General features: G+C 43.0%; 1 protein-coding gene across 3 annotated transcripts in view; it reads left to right on the top strand.

Annotated features, from left to right (window-relative positions):
* atrnl1b (attractin-like 1b) overlaps positions 1-21601 on the top strand; it is a 959007-nt gene that overhangs the window by 806379 nt on the left and 131027 nt on the right. Inside the window, exon 28 of one of the 3 annotated variants that reach the window (XM_059653034.1) lies at positions 12017-12856. The exons of the other annotated variants lie outside the window; for them this stretch is intronic. Coding sequence (XP_059509017.1) covers positions 12017-12031 — 15 coding nt within the window. The 3' untranslated portion in view covers positions 12032-12856. Of the gene's footprint in view, positions 1-12016; positions 12857-21601 lie in introns of those variants that run through there. 3 annotated transcript variants of the gene reach the window in all.

The raw sequence follows: 21601 nt of genomic DNA, 5'->3' as shown, positions 1-21601 counted from the left end.
AGAAGGTTGGATTGACACTTGGCTGAGAAATTAATCAAACGTAATAACCAAATTCAAAATTAAATCCGTCTCCCTTATTGTCCTTGGTACTTTAATCTACAATGTGGTTTTCTTGCAGCTTCTGAATCTGCATTTTCAGAATGTAATTCATGAAGACGTGTCTAAATAGTTTGTATTCTGTAATGCAGCATTAAAGTGAGGGACGTAGCAAGATTAATGTAAATTAGTTTTCAGCACAGAAACATCAGTAGATCTCCAAATCACTGAGCAATTAAGTCACTTTGCATATCTTTTTTGCAAGTTCTTGAAGCATTCTTTATTCTGCTTCCTCAACTCTACCTGATTCTTTCTGGCCCAAGGAGAACTGCTGTTATTCTGTGATGGCGAGTATCTCACCTAATGACCAGTTTGTGCGTGACTATAATGCAGAATGTATTTGTGGGGCATGTTGTCCAAACCCGGCCAGACACCTGAATCGCTGCTCAGGAGCCCGGAACTGCATTCTATAGCTATCCTGGTTATTCTATGTCATCATCTATCTGGGATGCAAAGGGGTGATATAATCTGTGGGTTTATTGGTATCATTAGTCTTTAGCTGCTCTACTGTAACATTAGTAAAAGGACAAGGATTGCAGGTACGATAAATATCACAAGGTAAAAGCACTTTGATCATGTCCCTGTGCATGCAATATAACAGGCATCACTTTGGAACGTTCACTATGTTAAAGCTACAATATAAATGCAAGTTAACAAACAGTCCATCTCTTGAATCAACTTGAGATGCATGCATAGGGAGTGCAGCCCCTACCTTTGACTGAATGACAAAATGTACACAGATTAATAAGCTGATTCTTAGGACTAAGTTCTGTTAGGACCAGGATGCTGATTTATGAAGCTCACATTCTCAGCTCTTTGTCGTTATGACTGTGAAACATTAATGGCCTTTAGCTATCAAGATATGAATCTCAGCAGCTTTTATTTTCACTGTTTGTGGCGCAGCCTGGACATCCAGTGAAGTGACAACACACAAACGCAGCAATCCTCTCAAAAACAAACATCGCAAGCATGTTGGCATTCAAAGCAGAGGTCACATCATTGGCTTACGAGCTGATGACAGGATGGAAAACTGTGCGCTCAAGGAATTTTCTATGTGATGGAGCAGCCAGATCAAAAACACTAGTAGAACATCCAAAGCCACATTTCATGGATTTCAGCAAATTTGGCAGGAAAGACCCCAGCATCAGTTTTGACACCAGGGAGATACTAACAGTGATATTGCATATGGACCAGCATGAACCACCATAGCAATCCGTGGTCTTAGTGGCCTGGCAACCAATGCTGACATCAAAAACAGGGAAACCTAACAACACCTAATAACCACTTCATGTGCAACATTTGTCATAGAGCCTGCTTCTCAACAATTAGTCTCTTCATCCTTCTGTAAAAGTGTACCAGATGCAGCTCTCCCATTTCCCAGTAGATTCAATTTGCTGACTGTCCAACATGTCGCATAGATGGAAAGTTTCTGATGATAAATGTAATTGTCGTTGATTGCTATTCCTCATCAAAAATGCTGCTAAGTAGAGTTTTGATGCAGTGATCGCAACTTGCTTACTGTCACTGGCAGCCTGGATCTGAAATATCCAACTGCTGCAACAAATACCAAAGATTGCTCCATTTGATTGTTGAGGTCAGTCAGAATAGATCATGTTCTTCTTGTATTCAGCACATCTTTTTTCTCTGTTTAATTCAGCTGTATAATGTGGACTGAGACGTAGGAGATATTACTTACAATAAAATGAATGGTGTCTGAGATGAAGAAGGTAAGGGATGTGGAGATTTTAAGAGCCACTGGCTTCTCATGATTTCTTAGCCAGCCATGGCTTTCATTGTCACAAGCTGCAGGGGCCTCTGATAACTTACCAAGAGAAGTTCAGTGGTATTAAAGACTGCTCTTCACATAGTTCCAAGAAACTGTCGTTTTGCTTGCACACCCTATAAACTGGATAGGTCCTCCTACAAGCAGCCCCCTCACCAGCTGTCTTATGATAGACCCAGCTGCTTCACAGGCTAGCTGCTTGGGGGTGACAGCTGCTGCTGCTTCTCTTCCTCCAACTGGCAAGAATAGCACCCATGATCAGCAGATGGAGCTTACTAGGAGTAAGTAAGGCTGAAAATATCAGAATGAAGATAATTAAAAGCTGAAGACTGTCCCAGCAATCTAAGAAGCACTGTGGGATATGGATCCTGTGATCCATTTGCCTTCAGGAATACAGAAGTACTGATTCTGTGGTTCTGAATTTCAGTGTTACTGTTAGGTAATAAAATGTGAGGCTGGATGAACACAGCAGGCCAAGCAGCATCTCAGGAGCACAAAAGCTGACGTTTCGGGCCTAGACCCTTCATCAGAGAGGGGGATGGTGAGAGGGAACTGGAATAAATAGGGAGAGAGGGGGAGGCGGACCGAAGATGGAGAGTAAAGAAGATAGGTGGAGAGAGTGTAGGTGGGGAGGTAGGGAGGGGATAGGTCGGTCCTGGGAAGACGGACAGGTCAAGGAGGTGGGATGAGGTTAGTAGGTAGCTGGGGGTGCGGCTTGTGGTGGGAGGAAGGGATCGGTGAGAGGAAGAACCGGTTAGGGAGGAAGAGACAGGTTGGACTGGTTTTGGGATGCAGTGGGTGGGGGGGAAGAGTTGGGCTGGTTGTGTGGTGCAGTGGGGGGAGGGGACGAACTGGGCTGGTTTAGGGATGCAGTAGGGGAAGGGGAGATTTTGAAACTGGTGAAGTCCACATTGATACCATATGGCTGCAGGGTTCCCAGGCGGAATATGAGTTGCTGTTCCTGCAACCTTCGGGTGGCATCATTGTGGAACTGCAGGAGGCCCATGATGGACATGTCATCTAGAGAATGGGAGGGGGAGTGGAAATGGTTTGCGACTGGGAGGTGCAGTTGTTTGTTGCGAACTGAGCGGAGGTGTTCTGCAAAGCGGTCCCCAAGCCTCCGCTTGGTTTCCCCAATGTAGAGGAAGCCGCACCGGGTACAGTGGATGCAGTATACCACATTGGCAGATGTGCAGGTGAACCTCTGCTTAATGTGGAATGTCATCTTGGGGCCCGGGATGGGGGTGAGGGAGGAGGTGTGGGGACAGGTGTACTATTTCCTGTGGTTGCAGGGGAAGGTGCCGGGTGTGGTGGGGTTGGAGGGCAGTGTGGAGCGAACAAGGGAGTCACGGAGAGAGTGGTCTCTCCGGAAAGCTGACAGGGGTGGGGATGGAAAAATGTCTTGGGTGGTGCGGTTGGATTGTAAATGGCGGAAGTGTCGGAGGATAATGCGTTGTATCCGGAGGTTGGTAGGGTGGTGTGTGAGAACGAGGGAGATCCTCTTGAGGCGGTTGTGGCGGGGGCGGGGTGTGAGGGATGTGTTGCGGGAAATACGGGAGACGCGGTCAAGGGCGTTCTCGATCACTGTGGGGGGAAAGTTGCGGTCCTTAAAGAACTTGGACATCTGGGATGTGCGGGAGTGGAATGTCTTATCGTGGGAGCAGATGCGGCGGAGGCGGAGGAATTGGGAATAGGGGATGGAATTTTTGCAGGAGGGTGGGTGGGAGGAGGTGTATTCTAGGTAGCTGTGGGAGTCGGTGGGCTTGAAATGGACATCAGTTGCAAGCTGGTTGCCTGAGATGGAGACTGAGAGGTCCAGGAAGGTGAGGGATGTGCTGGAGATGGCCCAGGTGAACTGAAGGTTGGGGTGGAAGGTGTTGGTGAAGTGGATGAACTGTTCGAGCTCCTCTGGGGAGCAAGAGGCGGCGCCGATACAGTCATCAATGTACCGGAGGAAGAGGTGGGGTTTGGGGCCTGTGTAGGTGCGGAAGAGGGACTGTTCCACGTAACCTACAAAGAGGCAGGCATAGCTGGGGCCCATGCGGGTGCCCATGGCCACCCCCTTAGTCTGTAGGAAGTGGGAGGAGTCAAAAGAGAAGTTGTTGAGTGTGAGGACGAGTTCAGCTAGGCGGATGAGAGTGTCGGTGGAGGGGGACTGGTCGGGCCTGCGGGACAGGAAGAAGCGGAGGGCCTTGAGGCCATCTCCATGCGGAATACTGTTAGGTAAGCTGGTTTTGTGATTTTCTAATTGTATTGCAGGACTCAGATTTAATTGTATTCACTGGGAAAAGAAGGCCAACTTTTGTAAAAAATACTTAGTTAACATGGTGGCTGGCAGGAATATAGTGTCAATTTAATCGTGGCATTTTTACCCACGTGTCCATTTCCCACCAAGCAGCTAAATGTAAAATACCCTTCATATTACAGGCTTCCCCAAAGTCTGTTCCTAATAAGTGGTTTCATTATTTTAACCAGAATGAGCTTGGCACGAATTAGTCTGGAGTTGTGTGAGTCAGTTTTGACAGTTTTAAAATGAAAATGGACATTGTATTAGCTTATTTTTAATTTGACGGGATCCTTTAACAAACTGATTTCACACTTTTATTTAAAGATGAAGTGTAAGAAGAGAGTATTTTTTTCATTTATATTTATTGACCTGCCATGATCCCCATTATGAACAGTTAGGAAAAAAATTGTTGTGAATGCCTTATCTAGTCTATTTGGTATATATTTATTGAATCTAACACTCTTACTCTAGAAGGGGAGAAGACAAAGTTGGAAACCAGAGGACAGTTAGCTTAATGTCTGACACAGGCAGAATGTTAAAAGTCACCATTAAAGATGTTGTACCACAGCACTTAGAAAACTCTAAAGTAATCAGCAGAATCAACATAATTTGTGAAAGGGATATCATGTTTAACCAACCTATTGTACTTCTTTGAAAAAATGTAAAATATGCTGTGGATAAAGGGGAACCAGTGGATGTGTTCCACTTTGATTTTCAAAAAGCATTTGGTAAAGTGTCACATCAAGTGTTATTGCAGAAAATAAAAACACATTTTGTAGGCTGTAACATATTGTCACAAACAGAAGATTAGCTAGTTAACAAGTAATAGAACGAAGGCCTAAATGTGTCTTTTCCTGGTTGGCAAAGTTTAATGAATAGTGTGCCACAAGATCGGTGCTGGGTCCTCAATGTTTTGCAATTTATATAAGTGACTTGGATGAAGGAGCAGAAGGTATGTTTACTGAATTTGCTGATGACACAAGATAATTTGGATGTCAGTTTTGAAAAAAACATAAGGAAGTAACAAAAGGATATAGGTTGTGAGTGGGCAGTGATCTGGAAAAAGGAGTATAATATGGGAAAATGTGAAATATTCCATTTTGGCAGTAAAAAGGGAAAATAAAATGCTATTTAAATGGTTACAGATTGCAAAGCTCAGGGATGTAGAGTGATCTGGGAATCCTGGTGCTTGAGTTACAAAAGCTCAGTATTCAAGTAGTATTAGTAATTAGGAATCTAATTTGGGCGGCACGGTGGCTCAGTGGTTAGCACGGCAGCCTCACAGCGCCAGGGACCCGGGTTCGATTCCCGCCTCAGGTGACTGTCTGTGTGGAGTTTGCACATCCTCCCCTTGTCTGCGTGGGTTTCCTCCGGGTGATCCGGTTTCTTCCCATAGTCCAATGATGTGCAGGTTAGGTGGATCGGCCATGCTAAATTGCCCGTAGTGTGCAGGGGTGTGTGGGTTATGGGGGACCGGTCTGGGTGGGATGCTTCAAGGGGCAGTGTGGACTTGTTGGGCCAAAGGGCCTGTTTCCACAGTATAGGGAATCTAATCTAATCTAATCTAATTGAATTTTGTTGTTCATAATGAAGGATAATGAATACAAAAATAGGAAGGTTATGCCTCAGCTGGAGGGATTGATGAGACCAAATCTGGAATACTGTGTTCAGTATTGGTCTGCTGCTTTAAAGAAGGACACAGATGTAGTTCAGAGAAGGTTTACCAGATTGACACCTGAATTCGGTGAGTTTGTATCCATTGGAGTTTAAAAGAATAAGACACAACTTGATTTAAGGGTATAGGCTATCCTGAGGTGTCTTTTTAGGTTGGATATGAAAAAGATGTTTCCTTTTCTGAGGGAAACTGGAACTGGGGTCATTGCTTAAAAATAAGGGGTCTCGCATTTGTAGTGTTTTTTTGTCACAGAGTCATGATGTTCAGAACTCTCTAAAGGCAACGTAAACAGAAGGTGGAATCTTCTTGTCCTCTGAATGGCGTGGACTCTGGTGTAAAAAATCTGGGAGAATCACGTAAGAAGTCCAGTGGTGCTTTTCCTTGACAGCTGGACCAACTAGCTGCATTTTCCAACAGAGTTCCCAGTATCAAGATGAGATTCTCGCTCAGCAGTGGTGAGATGCCCATTAATGAGGATTATTGCTTATTGTCAGTCTCTCTAAGTCTATATTTCCCCTCATTAATTTACAATTTCTGCCTACCATCTACTGCAAGGAAACAAGATGCCAGAAATTCTTGACAAGAAAATCAGTACAGCTACCTAGCAACTTCAACTCATTGCTTGCTCCTCTGGACCTTTCGTTTGTACCTGGCACCAGCATCTCAGGGCATACTGCATGGAACCAGCCACGCACGCTTCATGTCCACAGACCTTGCCGTTGGATTTTGCCATCCTCTATGCGTAATCGTGGCACATCTTCAATCCACTTAAGGACACGTCTGCACTTGAAAGCCATATCTCTGTCCACACAAGCAACTAAGATTGTGGAGTAGCAGATAGTGAAGGGGACTGTCAGAGAATGCAGCAGAATATAGATAGATTGGAGAGTTGGGCAGAGAAGTGGCAGATGGAGTTCAGTCCAGGCAAATGCAAGGTGATGCATTTTGAAAGATCCAATTCAAGAACAAACTATACGGTAAATGGAGAAGCCCTGGGTGTTCAGATCTATTGTACCCTGAAGGTGGAAATGCAGGTCAATTGAGTGGTCAAGAAGGCATATGGCATGCTTTCATTTATCGGACGGGGCATTGAGTTCAAGAGTTGGCAGGTCCTGTTATAGTTGTATAGGACTTCGATTTGACCGCATTTGGAATACTGTGTACAGTTCTGGTCGCCATATTACCAAAAAGATGTGGATGCTTTGGAGAGGGTGCAGAGGAGGTTCACCAGGATGTTGCCTGGTATGGAGAGCGCTAGCTCTGAAGAGAGGTTGAGTAGATTAAGATTATTTACAGTAAAAGACAGAGGTTGAGGAGGGACCTGATTGACGTCTACAAAATAATGAGAGGTGTAGACAGTGGATAGCAAGAAGCTTTTTCCTAGAGTGGGAACTCAATTACTAGGGGTCATGATTTCAAGGTTAGTGGGGAAAAGTTTAAGGGAGATATGCATAGAAAGTTCTTTATGCAGAGGGTGGTGGGTGCCTGGAATGCGTTGCCAGCGGAGCTGGTAGAGGCAAGCATGAAAGCGTCATTTAAGATGTATCTAGACAGATACATGAATGAGCAGGGAGCAGAGGGATACAGATCCTTGGAAAATAGGCGACTGGTTTAGACAGAAGATCTGGATCAGCGCAGGCCTGGAGGGCCAAAGGGCCTGTTCCAGTGCTGTAATTTTCTTTGTTCTTTGTTTTTTTTATTGTAGCATCATTGCTGGAAGAACACTTTGCATACAGGAACACGCACCTAAGCTCATGGCTTAGCCCAAGCTGCAACGCAGCAGTGTTTACTTACTGTTTACTCACTTGGAGCCTACCTTGATCCTCACAACAACCCTACCATTCCCAGCCTTTTTGCACTTTACCTCCTCAGCCAGAGATGCCAGGCTCACAGTACTCCTGTTGTGCCTTACCATTTAGTGCAGGTACACGGCTAGAAAGCTTGTAATGTTTGTCAACAGGCCATAGTCAAGTCAAGGGATACAGCCTTTATTCAGGGGTTCCTGGCACACTAAGCCAAAGACAGCCTCCGAAGTACCAGCCCAGGGACTTGGACATCGTGAGTCAACTAGGTGGGTTTGTCAGGATAAGGATCCTCTCCTGGTATGGGCTGGTGAGTAATGGAGGTGAGTTGGAGGGGAGCTGCGTTGAGAATCGAGTTGGGCAGGCCTCCAACCATCTTCACTCTTTCTTTCCCCTGAAATGAGAGAGAAGCAGGTGTTACAGGAGATAAAAGTGGGTGGCACAGCGATTACTTTTGGTGCAGGTGGGAGATGTCCCAAGTGAGTGAGTGAGCATTGCAGAGGACATGTAAGGTACGTGCTGTCTGGGCTTGGAGTGGGTGACAGAAAGCAAGGTCCGATGTTGCATGCATCAGTGAGAGTTGTAGAGCATACTCCTTGGTTAAAGCTGAATGCAGTAGCAGAGATGAGTGGATATGAGGTATTATTATAGAATCATAGAATCCCTACAGTGTCGAAACAGGCCATTCAGCCCGTCAAGTCCACACTGCCCATCCAAAGAGCATCCCAGCCAGACCAATCCCATATCCTTTCCCTATACCCCAGCATTTCCCATGTCTATTCACCTAACTTACACACCCTGGACACTACTGGCAATTTAGCATGGCCAATCCATCTAGCCAGCACATCTTTCGACTGTGGGAGGAAACTGATGCAGACACAGGGAGAACATGCAAACTCCACACAGGCAGTCGCCAAAGGGTGGAATTAAACCCAAGGCGCAGTGCTAACCACTGAGCCACTGTGATGAGAGAGATGGTGGCACCGAAAAAGAAGACAGTGATATTTGCCTTTGCAGAGCAGAGACAGCCATTAGCTTTCTTCTTGGAGATCATGCCTCCAATTGGCTGAGACCACACTGATCGTGGAATGAGCAGACAAAACTTACCTCATTAACAACCTTTTATGAGGAAAGGCTAGACTAGCTAGGCCTGGATCCTGTGGAGTTTAAAAGAGTCAGGGATGATTTAGTTGAAACATATAAAATCCTGTAGGGTCTTGAGTGGACGTGGAAAAGATGTTTTCGCTTGTGGGAGAAGGTAGACTTACGGGACATATTTTTAAACTATGTATTGCCCATTTAAGATGAAGGAACATTTTGTATCTGGGAGGATTGTGAATCTTTGGGCTTCCATTCCTCAACAAGCAGTGGATGCAGAATATTTAATATTGTGAGGGCAACAGTAGATAAATTATTGATTGCTCAGTGGACGAAAAATTATCAGGCAAATACAGGAATGTGGAGTTTCGGTTAAAATCAGATCAGCCATGACTATATTGAATGGTAAAGCAGGCTTATTCTTGTTTGTATGTTTGACCTGAGCGGCAACTTTAGACTAGGCTGCCAGGGTATGGTGTTGTGGCCTTCTCTGTTGCTCCCAGGGAAGGGGACGTCCCCAGTCTGTACCATTGTATCCACCAAGACTTCTAACTGCAAGTTGAGGCCCCAAATTGCTTTTATCTGCTATGTCTGGCACAAATTTCACACACTGTGCAATGCAGCTGCAGACTGACAGTAATTCACCAGGTGCACAGTGGCCTTTTAACATGGTGTCAGGATTTTCAGTCCATTTCAAGGTATCCCAGCAAATGATATAATCAGGCTAGCATCGGCTGTGATGGGTGCCACTGGGGTAGGTTAGGTAGTTAATGAGGTAATTTTTATGAGCTAGCACAGGAAAAAAAATCACATGGTCCTCATGGAGACAAACCCTCCATGAAATTGATGGCAATGAATTGGTTCTGCCTAAAGTCTGAATATTTTTAAAGCAACGGTAGATAGTTTCTTGATTAACAACAGGAGCAAGGTTATTGGGGTTAGGTAGGAACGTGGCATGATCGTATTGAAAGGCAGAGCAAGCTCGGGGGGCCAAATGGCCAACTTTCCTCATAATTTCTTTGCTTGTGAGTCAAAATGTAAATGAAGCTTATCTGAAGTGCTTGACCCTTGAGCCCTAAACAAATACAAGAGACTGAGAAGGCTACAGTCATCCTGTTCTTCATTGGTTAGATGCAATTTTCATTGTTATCAGCTAGAGAAAATAGCTGGTATATAGTGAAAGCTGTGGAATCCTGGTCAGTGTTAATACCCTTTTTTTCACTGTTAATCTTCATGAAGAAAGCTTTATAACTGGGTTGCTCCCAAACTGCCACACTGGTTCAGATCCTATGGTGTTCAGATGGTTAGAATCTGGACAGAACCCTCAAGGTCCACCTCAGGGCTCCTTCAAAATGCCAATGCAAGAAGTGTAAACTCCCGATGACAATTACCCAACTCCCCAGGACCCTGAGCAAGTGTTTCTGACTCTGTGTCAGAAACTTACTTCCCTAGATAGTTATCTTGAAATTGTCAGACAGATTATAGCCATGTTGACTCCTGGGTATACAACTTACTGTCCAAAGACCCTGACTCTCCAATATCCCCCCATAATCCTCTTAAACTGCTGCATTCATGAGGTGAAGGCAATTCACAGTAGTTGTTAGATTGTGAATTTAAGGATTTTGACCCAACTGCAAAGAATGAATATTTTGCATGGTTTTCTGATGCATTGTTAATTTCTACTCGCACAGTGGTTTGTCTGGGTGAGCACTTGTATTGTTACTGGTAATTTTGCAGGACCAGAGCGGCAGAACATTATTTTGGGATAGAAGGTAACTTTGGTGACCAAAGATGATAAATGCTATTAAATAGTAACTTCCGAACAGCACATGCCTGTGCCAGTTAATAAAGCTTATAGAATGATGGTACTTAAAGTAAAACAAAACAGGCTGCCCTACTTTACATTCAGGCGTGAGCTCTTCATAAAGTGCCTGGAAACATAATGGATAGGGTGCATTCCCTATATAACAATTGGAACTTTAAGCTTGCCAATAAGGGAGGAAATAACAGACCTCAGGAAAACTGCCAAGTTATCTAGTTGTTTCTTATAATAATTAACTGAAGTATACTTGCTACAATGTGTTCCTTCATAACTTGATATACATGACTCCGCCATGCTCATGACAACCTTTTGCTCTTTAGATGCTTATCACGCACAGATTTACTTAAACAGAATTGTAGAATTGCTTTGTTGCAGAAAGCCATTCATTGTGTGCTTTGCCTAAAGGGCACAAATTCACGTAGCAAATCACAACTGAAACTGATAATTCACTTTTAGGTGGCAAATTTAAACCAATGTTGGTTGATGGAAGGGCAATTGTAGATGACTCGTGCATTGATGGATATTTGCAGAACGTACAATGTGTATAAAGGGGATCCTGTAGATATGACGTACTTGTATTTCCAGAAAACATTTAATAATATGCTTTATCAACAGTTACTGCACAAAAACAAGAGCTTTTGGTGTCAGATGATAATGTGCAACTATGGATAGAGCTTTAGTTAGTTAACAGGCCACAGAGTTGGCATAAATAGGTCATTATCAGTCTGGCAAAATGTAATGAGTGCCATTGGGATCAGTGCTTGGTCCTCAATTATTTACAACCTCTGTCAATGACTTGGAAATTGGAAGGTTGGCCATGACATTGATTTTCATAGTGCATAGTATTTTTAACATGCATAAGCAAATAGATTTCATTTTAGAAACCTGGCAGCAGTGAAAATGCACTATGCAGTGTCTGCTGTACTAAAATGTCGGCCTAAATTACGTAAGTCCTGTTCTGTTCCTGGGTCAGGTGTGCAAAATCAGGAGAAATCCCAGTTCTGCACACCTGACCTTTTACAAAACCCCTCCAAATTTCCCATTTTCAGTCCAGAGCTGCATACTAGATTGGGAATTGGCTTGGCGATCTTGGAAGAATGAAGTAGGTTGCCACTTCTCAAGCCTGCTTGAGCACTATTGCGTTGTGTTCAAAGATTAAAACCCTCTCAACTGTCCTCCTGCCTGATCCTTGCCAACATTGCAACATAATGCCCTTTACCCTTCTTCTTCATACATCATACACCATGCCATCTTAGAGCCTACTTCACCCACCACTCTTTCTGATTGACCTCCAATGCCAACTTTTTAAGTGTCCACCAGTATTAATGTGCATAAGTGAAGAGAGATGTTCTATTTCTTAAGGTTAACGGCATAAAGTTTAAAGCTTATAGCTTGTATTGTATTATGAAAAGAAGTCTCATTCACAAAGGCATATTTTGTCACATCTTAACAGATTTTGGAAGATTAACATTTGTTGACATTTCTGGACATTCTCATTCAAGATTAAATAAAGAAAGCTGTGAAGACGGACAGCACAGATCTTCAAGACAGCCTAGCCTGTAACTGGATGGAAATGGCTCAGCTAAATAGCAAGTCGGATCGTTATGCCCTTATATTAATAAAACATTTCCCACTGTCACACTGCTTCGGAGCAGAGAGTACTGGAGTTGGATAGCTAGGAAGGAAACTGTTTTTTTAAAGTCTCTTTATGGAAATTTGTAGCTTCTGTGGTGGGAGATAGTAGAGGAAATATCAACCTATCATCAGGTTTCTGTATCATTGCATTTAAAAATGTGATTGTAATTCTTATTTTTTTCATTTTCAGACTCGAACATTTGTTTGTGCTGAAGTTTTGTTATGTTTTAGTCAATGTTCAGCTGAAGTAGACACAATAGAATGGACACAGCCTATAAACATTGCAACTAACTGATTTTAATGCTGTTGAATAGAGACTGAGGGAATCCTCTTGCCTGTGTGACAAACCAATACATCACTTCAATTAAGATAAATACAAGAAAAGAAGCATTATGTATATTTCTCTTGCAGGAAGTAGGGAAGGAGAGCATTAACAAACTGATAAGTGCCATACTTTTAAACTAAAACATTACTTGGAATCCATTATTTTCAGATATTGTCAGATTCTGTGATGAAAGATGAAAAATGACAACATTTTTCTGAGACTGCCTCAGCATTAAATTTGATATTTTGGACAGATCATTGAAGGACTTTGACATATTTAATTCTAAGCACAAGACATACTCTTGTTTTAGAAGCCGCAACCTATTGTCAGCTTTTCCACTACAATAAAAATTTAATGCATTACTCAAACAAATTCTTATATTTGTCTGCCCTGTATCAATTCATAAATCATCAGTGCACTCATGTTTTCCTCCCAAAATTATTTAGGATTGGAATTTTCCCATTTACAGTTGAAATGTTTTGTCAAGTAAGATTCATTGCACTCGGTCTGCACAGTTGAGAGCAATTTTTCTCTCACAGTCTTCTGCTTTTCACCTCATTTATTATGCAATCAGCTTCTTTTGGGCCCTTGTCATTAAATCGGGTGGCAGGAGAGGTCGGTTGCTCACCATTGCTGGGACTTCCCAGCATTAATGCTGCTGACTCCATGTTTCAAGCTCAGTTCTGAGCCAACAGACACTTTAAACGAGAAACTGGCCCCAACACCACGGTGCTTGGCCATTATATGGTGGACATGACCTAAAGGAAAGGAAAGATCTCTCCCTGCAACATGCACATGGATTTGGACAACAAGGTGGAAAGGATGATCAAGAAGAATGCAATTTTTGTCCTTTGGACCACCACTGAAATCCATACCACCTGACTAGGCCAGTCTGGCCATGAATTGAAGCCTAGGTCAACGCGGTGTCCCAGGTAAAGTGAAATGCCCAACAGTTCAGGATCAATGTCAGTAATTTCTGCACTCCACAGTGATAAGTACCACCATCTTCTCACTGTTACCACACACTCTCAGAGCTGTCACTCACTCTGCCACTGAACACATCACTCAGCAAGGTTCATAGACTATAGTTCTTACAACTGCATACAACATACTTCACCCATTTCATTCTCCTGAATTACTAAGCCTTTCCTGTCATCCACACTTCTCATCCACGCACTGGGGACACCTCACCACTTCTCTTTCATCTACTTCTGACGTATTCAGTTCCTTGCCTCTGTCTTAACAGGTCCAGGCTCTTGACTGATGTTTCCATAGCATCCTGAAGTCCCCAGATTGATAACCCGCTGTATGTAGCCCAATCTGCACAGTAGAGGCATGAATTCCTGGAATTTGATAGGATGAAGCGCCTGGATAAACATGACACACTTCTAGACTAGAATTCAGTGAGTCCTTTGACTGACTGTGGTGGGACTCAGTGACAGGTATAGTCCCCTTTCATTGAACTGATGCCTTGCCCACTGCCACCCCCCACTTCTACTTTCAGACAGGACCATTTGCTTGAAGCAAACACAGTGTGTTTGCCACATTAATTGCTGGCACATTCTGCAATGGGATAGTTAACAAATTAAAAGTTTAATTCCATTAGTCCCAAAATGCTCCTTCATAAAGTGAAGAAAGAAAACAATATAGCTTTGTGTGCTATCCCAAAACACACCCCTGGTACAGTACTCAAAACACTACTCATCTAATACCAATACCTTGGTAGGTTTCAATCACTTGTGAGTTCATCTTTTCGACTGGAACTGCAGGTAGTTGCTTCTATGATCACTTATATACCTGACCTTCAATGTGCTCAGCTTTAAGTAACTTCTCCAGGTTTTATCTTAACACTTCTGGTCTAGAACTAAAGTTAACTCTTTACTCTAAGACAACCCAGGCCACTATGTATTCTTCCCTCTCCGGAGCACTGATCTACACAGCCATCCTATTCCTAGAACTTTCCAGTCCTAGTGAAAACTAATGAATTTGGATTGGTCATACTAAATTGCCCATAGTGTTCAGGGATTGGTACTTCAGGTGGGTTATAGGAGATGGGTTTGGGTGGGTGCTCTGATGGTTGGTGTGGACTTGTTGGGCCGAAGGGCTTGTTTCCACACTATAGGGATTCTATGATTCTATGAACTTCACTGGACTACCCAAAGTAAAGCTGAAAGTAAAGGTCTGTCTCCCTAAGCTACGGGTGTTTCCAAAAAACTTAAAGAAAAAACTGCTCCTGAAGTCTCTAACAAACCTTGATGTCCCATTATTATATCCCTTACCAGGTCACAAAACAAAAGACAATAGGTGCAGGAGTAGGCCACTTGGCCTTTTGAGCCAGCACCACCATTCATTATGATCATGGCTGATCATCCACAATCAGTATCCTGTTCCTGCCTTATCCCCATAACCCTTGATTCCACTATCTTTAAGATCTCTATCCATCTCTTTCTTGAAAGTATCCAGAGAGTTGGCCTCCACTGCCTTCTGGGGCAGAGTATTCCATATATCCACCACTCTCTGGGTGAAGAAGCTTTTCCTCAACTCTGTTCTAAATGGCCTACCCTTTATTTTTAAACCGTGTCCTCTGGTTCTGGACTCACCCATCAGTGGAAACATGCTTCCTGGCTCCAGAGTGTCCAATCCCTTAATAATCTTATATGTCTCAATCAGATCCCCTCTCATCCTTCTAAACACAAGTGTATACAAGCCCAGTCGCTCCAATCTTTCAACATATGATGTGATTAGATTAGATTCCCTGCAGTGTGGAAACAGGCCCTTCGGCCCAACAAGTCCACACCGGCCCTTGGAGCACCCCACCCAGATCCATCCCCCGATAACCCACACACCCCTGAACACTAGGGGCAATTTAGCATGGCCGATCCACCTAACCTGCACATCTTTGGACTGTGGGAGGAAGCCCGTGCACCCGGAGGAAACCCACGCAGACATGGGGAGAATGAGCAAATTCCGCACAGACAGGCTGGAATCAAACCCGGGTCCCTGCTGCTCTGAGGCTACAGTGCTAACCACTGAGCCACCGTGCCACCCCAATAGTCCCGCCTATCTGGGAATTAACCTCATGAACCTTTCCTACACTCCCTCAATAGCAAGAATGACCTTCCTCAAATTTGGAGACCAACACTTCACACAATACTCCCAAGCGCTGTCTCACCAGGTCCCTGTACAGCAGCAGAAGGACCTCTTTGCTCCTATACTCAATTCCTCTTGTTATGAAGGCCAGCATGCCATTAGCTTTCTTCACTGCCTGCTGTACCTGCATGCTTGCTTTCATTGACTGATGTGCAAGAAAACCTAGATCTCGTTGTACCTCCCCTTTACCTAACTTGACTCCATTTAGATAGTAATCTGCCTTCCTGTTCTTGCCACCAAAGTGGATAACCACACATTTATCCACATTAAACTGCATCTGCCATGCTTCCATCCACTCACCTAGCCTGTCCAAGTCACCCTGTATTCTCATAACATCCTCCGCACATTTCACACTGCCGCCCAGCTTTGTGTCTTCAGCAAATTTGCTAATATTACTTTTAATGCCTTCATCTATATCATTAATGTGTAATGTAAACAGCTGCGGTCCCAGCACTGAACTTTGCGGTACCCAACTGGTCACCGCCTGCCATTCCGAAAGGGACCCGTTTATCATGACACTTTGTTTCCTGTCAGCCAGCCAATTTTCATTCCAAGTCAGTATTTTGCCCCCAATACCATGTGCCTTAATTTTGCTCACTAATCTCCTATGTGGGACTTAATCGAAGGCTTTCTGAAAGCCCAGGTACATTACATCCACTGGCTCTCCCTTGTCCATCTTCATAGTTACATCCTCAAAAAATTCCAGAAGATTAGTTAAGCATGATTTACCCTTCATAAACCCATGCTGACTCTGACCTATCCTGTCACTGCTATCCAAATGAGTTGTAATTTCGTCTCTTATAATTGACTCCAGCATCTTTCCCACACTGATGTCTGGCTAACCGGTCTATAATTCCCTGTTTTCTCTCTTCCCCCCCTTTCTTGAAAAGTGGGACAACATTGACCACCCTCCAATCTGCCGGAACTGATCCTGAATCTATAGAACATTGGAAAATCATTACCAATGTGTCCACGATTTCTAGAGCCACCTCCTTAAGTACACTGGGATGCAGACCATCAGGTTCCGGGGACTTATCAGCCTTCAGACCTAACAGTCTATCCAACACCATTTCCTGCCTAATATGAATTCCCTTCAGTTCATCCATTACCCTAGGTCCTTCAGCTATTACATCTGGGAGATTGCTTGTATCTTCCCTAGTGAAGACAGATCCAAAGTACTGATTCAACACTTCTGCCATTTCCCTGTTCCCCATAATAAATTCACGAATTTCTGTCCTCAAGGGCCCAATTTTAGCCTTAACCATTTTTTTTTCTTTTCACATTCCTCCAAAAGCTTTTACTACCCTCCTTTATATTTTTGGCTAGTTTGCCTTCGTACCTCATTTTTTCTGCATGTATTGCCTTTTTAGTTGTCTTCTGTTGCTCTTTAAAAGCTTCCCAGTCCCCCGGCTTCCCACTCAACTTTGCTATGATATACTTCTTCTCTTTTATCTTTATACAGTCCTTAACTTCCCTCGTCAGCCACGGCGGCCGCTGCCTCCCCTTAGGATCTTTCTTTCTCTTTGGAATGAACTGATCCTGCACCTTCTGCATTATATCCAGAAATACCTGCCATTGTTGTTCCACTTCCATCCCTGCTAGGGTATTGAATCATTGAACTTTGGCCAGCTCCTCCCTCATAGCTCCATAGTTCCCTTTGTTCAACTGCAATACTGACACTTCCGATTCTCCTTTCTCCCTCTGAAATTGCAGATTAAAACTTACCATATTATGGTCACTACCTCCTAATGGCTCCTTTACATTGAGGTCCCTGATCAAATCTGGTTCGTTGTACAACACCAGATCCAAAATTTCCTTCTCCCTGGTAGGCTCCAGTACAAGCTGTTCTAAGAATACATCTTGGAGGCACTCCACAAACTCCCTTTCTTGGGGTCCAGTACCATCCTGATTCTCCCAGTCTACCTGCATGTTGAAATCCCCCATAACAACTATAATAATACCTTTGCAACAGGCCAATTTCAACTCCTGATTCAACTTACACCCTACATCCAGACTACTGTTTGTGGGCCCGTAGATAACTCCCATTAGAGTCTTTCTACCCTTAGAATTTCTCAGCTGTATCCATACTGACTCTACATCTCCTGATTCTATGTCCCCCCTCGCAAGGGACTGAATGTCATTCCTCACCAACAAGACTACCCCACCCCCTCTGCCCAGCAGTCCGTCCTTTTGATAGCGCGTAACAAGCTATTGTTAACAAACCTGGAAATAACTCAAAACCAGAAATCCAAACTTTAAATAGTGTGGAGCTGGAGGAACACAGTAGGCCAGGCAGTGTTAGAGGATAGTTGATGTTTCAGGTCAGGACACTTCTTCAAAAATAGGGAGGAAGAAGGGCGCTGGGAAATAGAGAGAGCAGGGGTGAGGCTGGGTAAGGAAGATGGGATCATGATAGTTAAGCGCAGGTAGGGAGTGGTGGCGATTGGTCAATGGGATGGGTGGGGGAGAAGGTGGGCAGGTTATGTCAGGTCAAGGAGTTGGGGATGAATGGGAGGGTTGGACATGGGATGAGGCCAGGGACTGGGGAGATTTTAAAACTTGTGAATTCTATGTTTGGACTATCAGGCTGTAGGTTCCCAAGGTGGAATATGAGATGTTGCTTCTCCGTTTGTAGGTGGTGTGGCAATGGAAGAGGCCCAGGATGAACATGTCACTCGGGGAGTGGAAAGGGGAGTTAAAATAGTTGGCGACTGGAAGGTGTTGTTTGTTGCATACAGAGTGCAGGTGCTCTACAAAACAGTCTCTGAGTCTATGCTTGGTCTCACCAATGTAGAGGAGGCCACGTCACCAGCAACGGATACAGTAGCCAAGCTGGCGGAAGAGCAGGTGAACCTTTGTCTGATACGAAAGGTTTGCTTTGTGCCTTGATTGCAGTTGAGGAGAGGAGATGTGGGGCCAGGTATAGCACTTCCTGTGGTTGCAGGGAAAGGTGATGGGTGTGTGGGGTTCGTAGAGAGTATGGAGGAGATGAAGGAGTCACAGAGTGAGTAGTCCCTATGAAAGGCAGATGGAGATGGGGAGTGAAATATTTCTTTATTCATGGGGTCGGATTGTATGTGGCGGAAGTGATGGAGATTGATATGCTGGATGTGGAGATTGATGGGGTACCTTTTGTAGGGGCTGCTCAACACACCATGTTGTCTCTGGCTCCAGCATCTGTAGTTCTTGTTATCTCCAAACTTTAGATAAATGATACTAATTTTACACATGCATATATCTCACAGTTTACATCACTACAACTGTAAAAGTTTTCCTATGTGCTAGGTAGTATTCAAAACAATGGAATTTTGTACCGCTCTCCAAATTCCCATGATATTAGTGGCACTGGCTCTTACAATCAGTCAAATGCTGCCTTGATGACAAAGACAGCCACTCATCTCAGAGGTCACTTGTTTCATGGATATCTGGGACAAGGTTGTAATGAGGCCAGGAGCTGAGTGGTCTTGATGAAACCCAAAATGAGGTCCAATGAGAACGTAATTGCTGTGTAAGTGCTGCTTGATATCACAGTAAACAATCCCTTCATTGATAATCAAGAATTGACAACACTTTATCAAATAAATCTATTGGAAATCTCAGAGACCTTAATCTGTAGACGTTCGGTTCCTTTGTGCCTTTATATTTGCGAAATAATATTAGGTGTGTTGGCATTCATTTTATAAATAGTATGCAGCATGTTTCAACCTACAGTATTCTGCATGAACCACAGATGGATCTCTGGAATTCTACTTTCTGGCCTTTGTAACTCTAATTGCTTTGATAAATTTTATTTTAGTTATTTCACTCTTTAACTGATTTGCCTCTGACCTCAGCAAAGTGCTAGTTATGAGAATCATTCATTTTTAAGATTGATGGCCATACATCTTGTACATCTATCTTTGCAGTGGGCATTAATAAGACCAGAAGCACTTCTTGTGAGAAGAATTCTCTCTGGAGGTGTGAATTAATCACCTAAATGAATTGGGCCTTTTATGGAATAACAAGAGACATTCATTGTCACTTTGTTTCCCTGATTTGTACTCTATTGGCTTTAATGGAAGTAAGCCAGAAGATTTGTCAAATTATGCAGTGACTTAGTAAATTTTAATTAAAAGAGCAATTTTACATGTAACACCATATTCAACACATGAAATAGTTTTGGGATTGCCTATCAATTTATGGTAGTCACCCGTTACATTCCCTTTCTAATTACATCTGATAGACTATTACATTTTAGTTGGGTTTGCAGTGATATTGATACTCTACTTAACTTCAATGGTGACTTCAGTCATGACTTCAGGAGCATTGCATGAAGATTACGTCAGTAGATTTAAACATGAGAACACGGCTATAGAAAATCCTTTTATTTTCGAGGGCTGAAGATTGTTTATCCCCATTACAATTGTTTTCTTCTATTAACTGCACATTACAAGTATCACTTGGAACAGATCTGAAATAATAGTAGAAGAATGCATCTTTAAAGATGAGCTATTCAGTCATTCTGATACATTTTGAAAGCAGTAAAGTTGTGAATTAAATGTTAGAGAATTTATTTTTGCCAGTGTTCTAATGCATAACTTTTGCTTTTACAGAGTTGTAACAATGGTATTGAGGTAGCTTTCAAATACTTGAGTCTTTCATTAGCTGACAAAGGAGCAAGCCTCCAAAAACTTGTAATTTTAGACAAATCTGTTGGACAATTACCTGGTGTCGTGTGACTTATGACTTTTTTCACCCCAGTCCAAAACCGGTATCTCCACAGTGGGACATTAAGGCAGGAGAAAATTAGTGCTTCATCAAGACTTGATGGTGTAAATAATTTACTCCCGTATTGTTCCTTCTGCATTATGTGACTTGCATACTCACTGAAGTTTAGAAGGAAGAGCTGGGATCTGATAGAAACCTCAAAAAATCTGACAGGACTAGACAGAGTAAATGCAGGAAGGATGTATCTGATGACCAGTGAGCCCAGAACCAGGGAAGGGCATTTAGGACTGAAATGATGAAAAATGTCTTCAACCAGAGAGTGGTGAGCCTGTGGAATTCTCTGTCACAGGAAGTGGTTGTGGCCAAATATTTAATGCTTTCAAGAAGGAAACAGCAATAGTTCTTCAGGCTACAGGGATCAAATGTTATGGGGGAAAGTAGAAACAGGGTGAGTTGAATGATCAGCGAAGATTGATGTGAATGGTAGAGCATGCTTGAAAGGCTGAATGGCGTACTCCTGTTTCTACTTTCTACATTTCCATGTGCGACAATCTGTTTTTATATAGAATTACATTGATGCATTATTCTTAAAGTGGATACTGTACAGAAATGCCAATGTGACATTTGCGTTAGGAAAATACTTAAGTATTCAACTGCAGGGGCTTCCAGCCAAACACAACATGTCTGCATGTATTAACATCAAGAACCACATTATACTAGTCAATGTGACTGAACATTCACAATTATAGAATGAACTGACAGCAGTCTTACCTGCGTATGTCAATTTTTTTAAAAATATAATTTTTTTGAGAAGCAATTAAATAAGACTGAAGAATTTTATTGGAAAATGGAGGACAGTGATGACTGGTACACAGTTGTCAATGCTTAGAAGACTTATATGAATGAGAATAGGAAATTTCAGAGATAGTTCAGTAGGATCATGGAAGGATTTATAGACAATTATATGATTTTTTTTTAAATCACAGTGTTGGAACCTGTAAACAAAAATAGGACAGTTGAGTCAGACTGAGTATGGAATGGGATATGGCTGGTCAAAGTTTGAATGAGTTGCAGTTTGTGTGGAGAGGAATTGGGAAACCCATTGAGAAGAAATGGAACTTGGGGTGTCAAAGATATACATAAGGAAGAGTTCAACAAGAGGTAATGATCAAAACAGCAGTACTGTAAGTGAGCAGAGCAGTGTCATTATTAACAAGTACA

Source organism: Stegostoma tigrinum, chromosome 20 (assembly GCF_030684315.1).
Source record: "Stegostoma tigrinum isolate sSteTig4 chromosome 20, sSteTig4.hap1, whole genome shotgun sequence".
Taxonomy (NCBI): Eukaryota; Metazoa; Chordata; class Chondrichthyes; order Orectolobiformes; family Stegostomatidae; genus Stegostoma; species Stegostoma tigrinum.
This window is presented reverse-complemented; position numbering and strand designations above follow the sequence as displayed.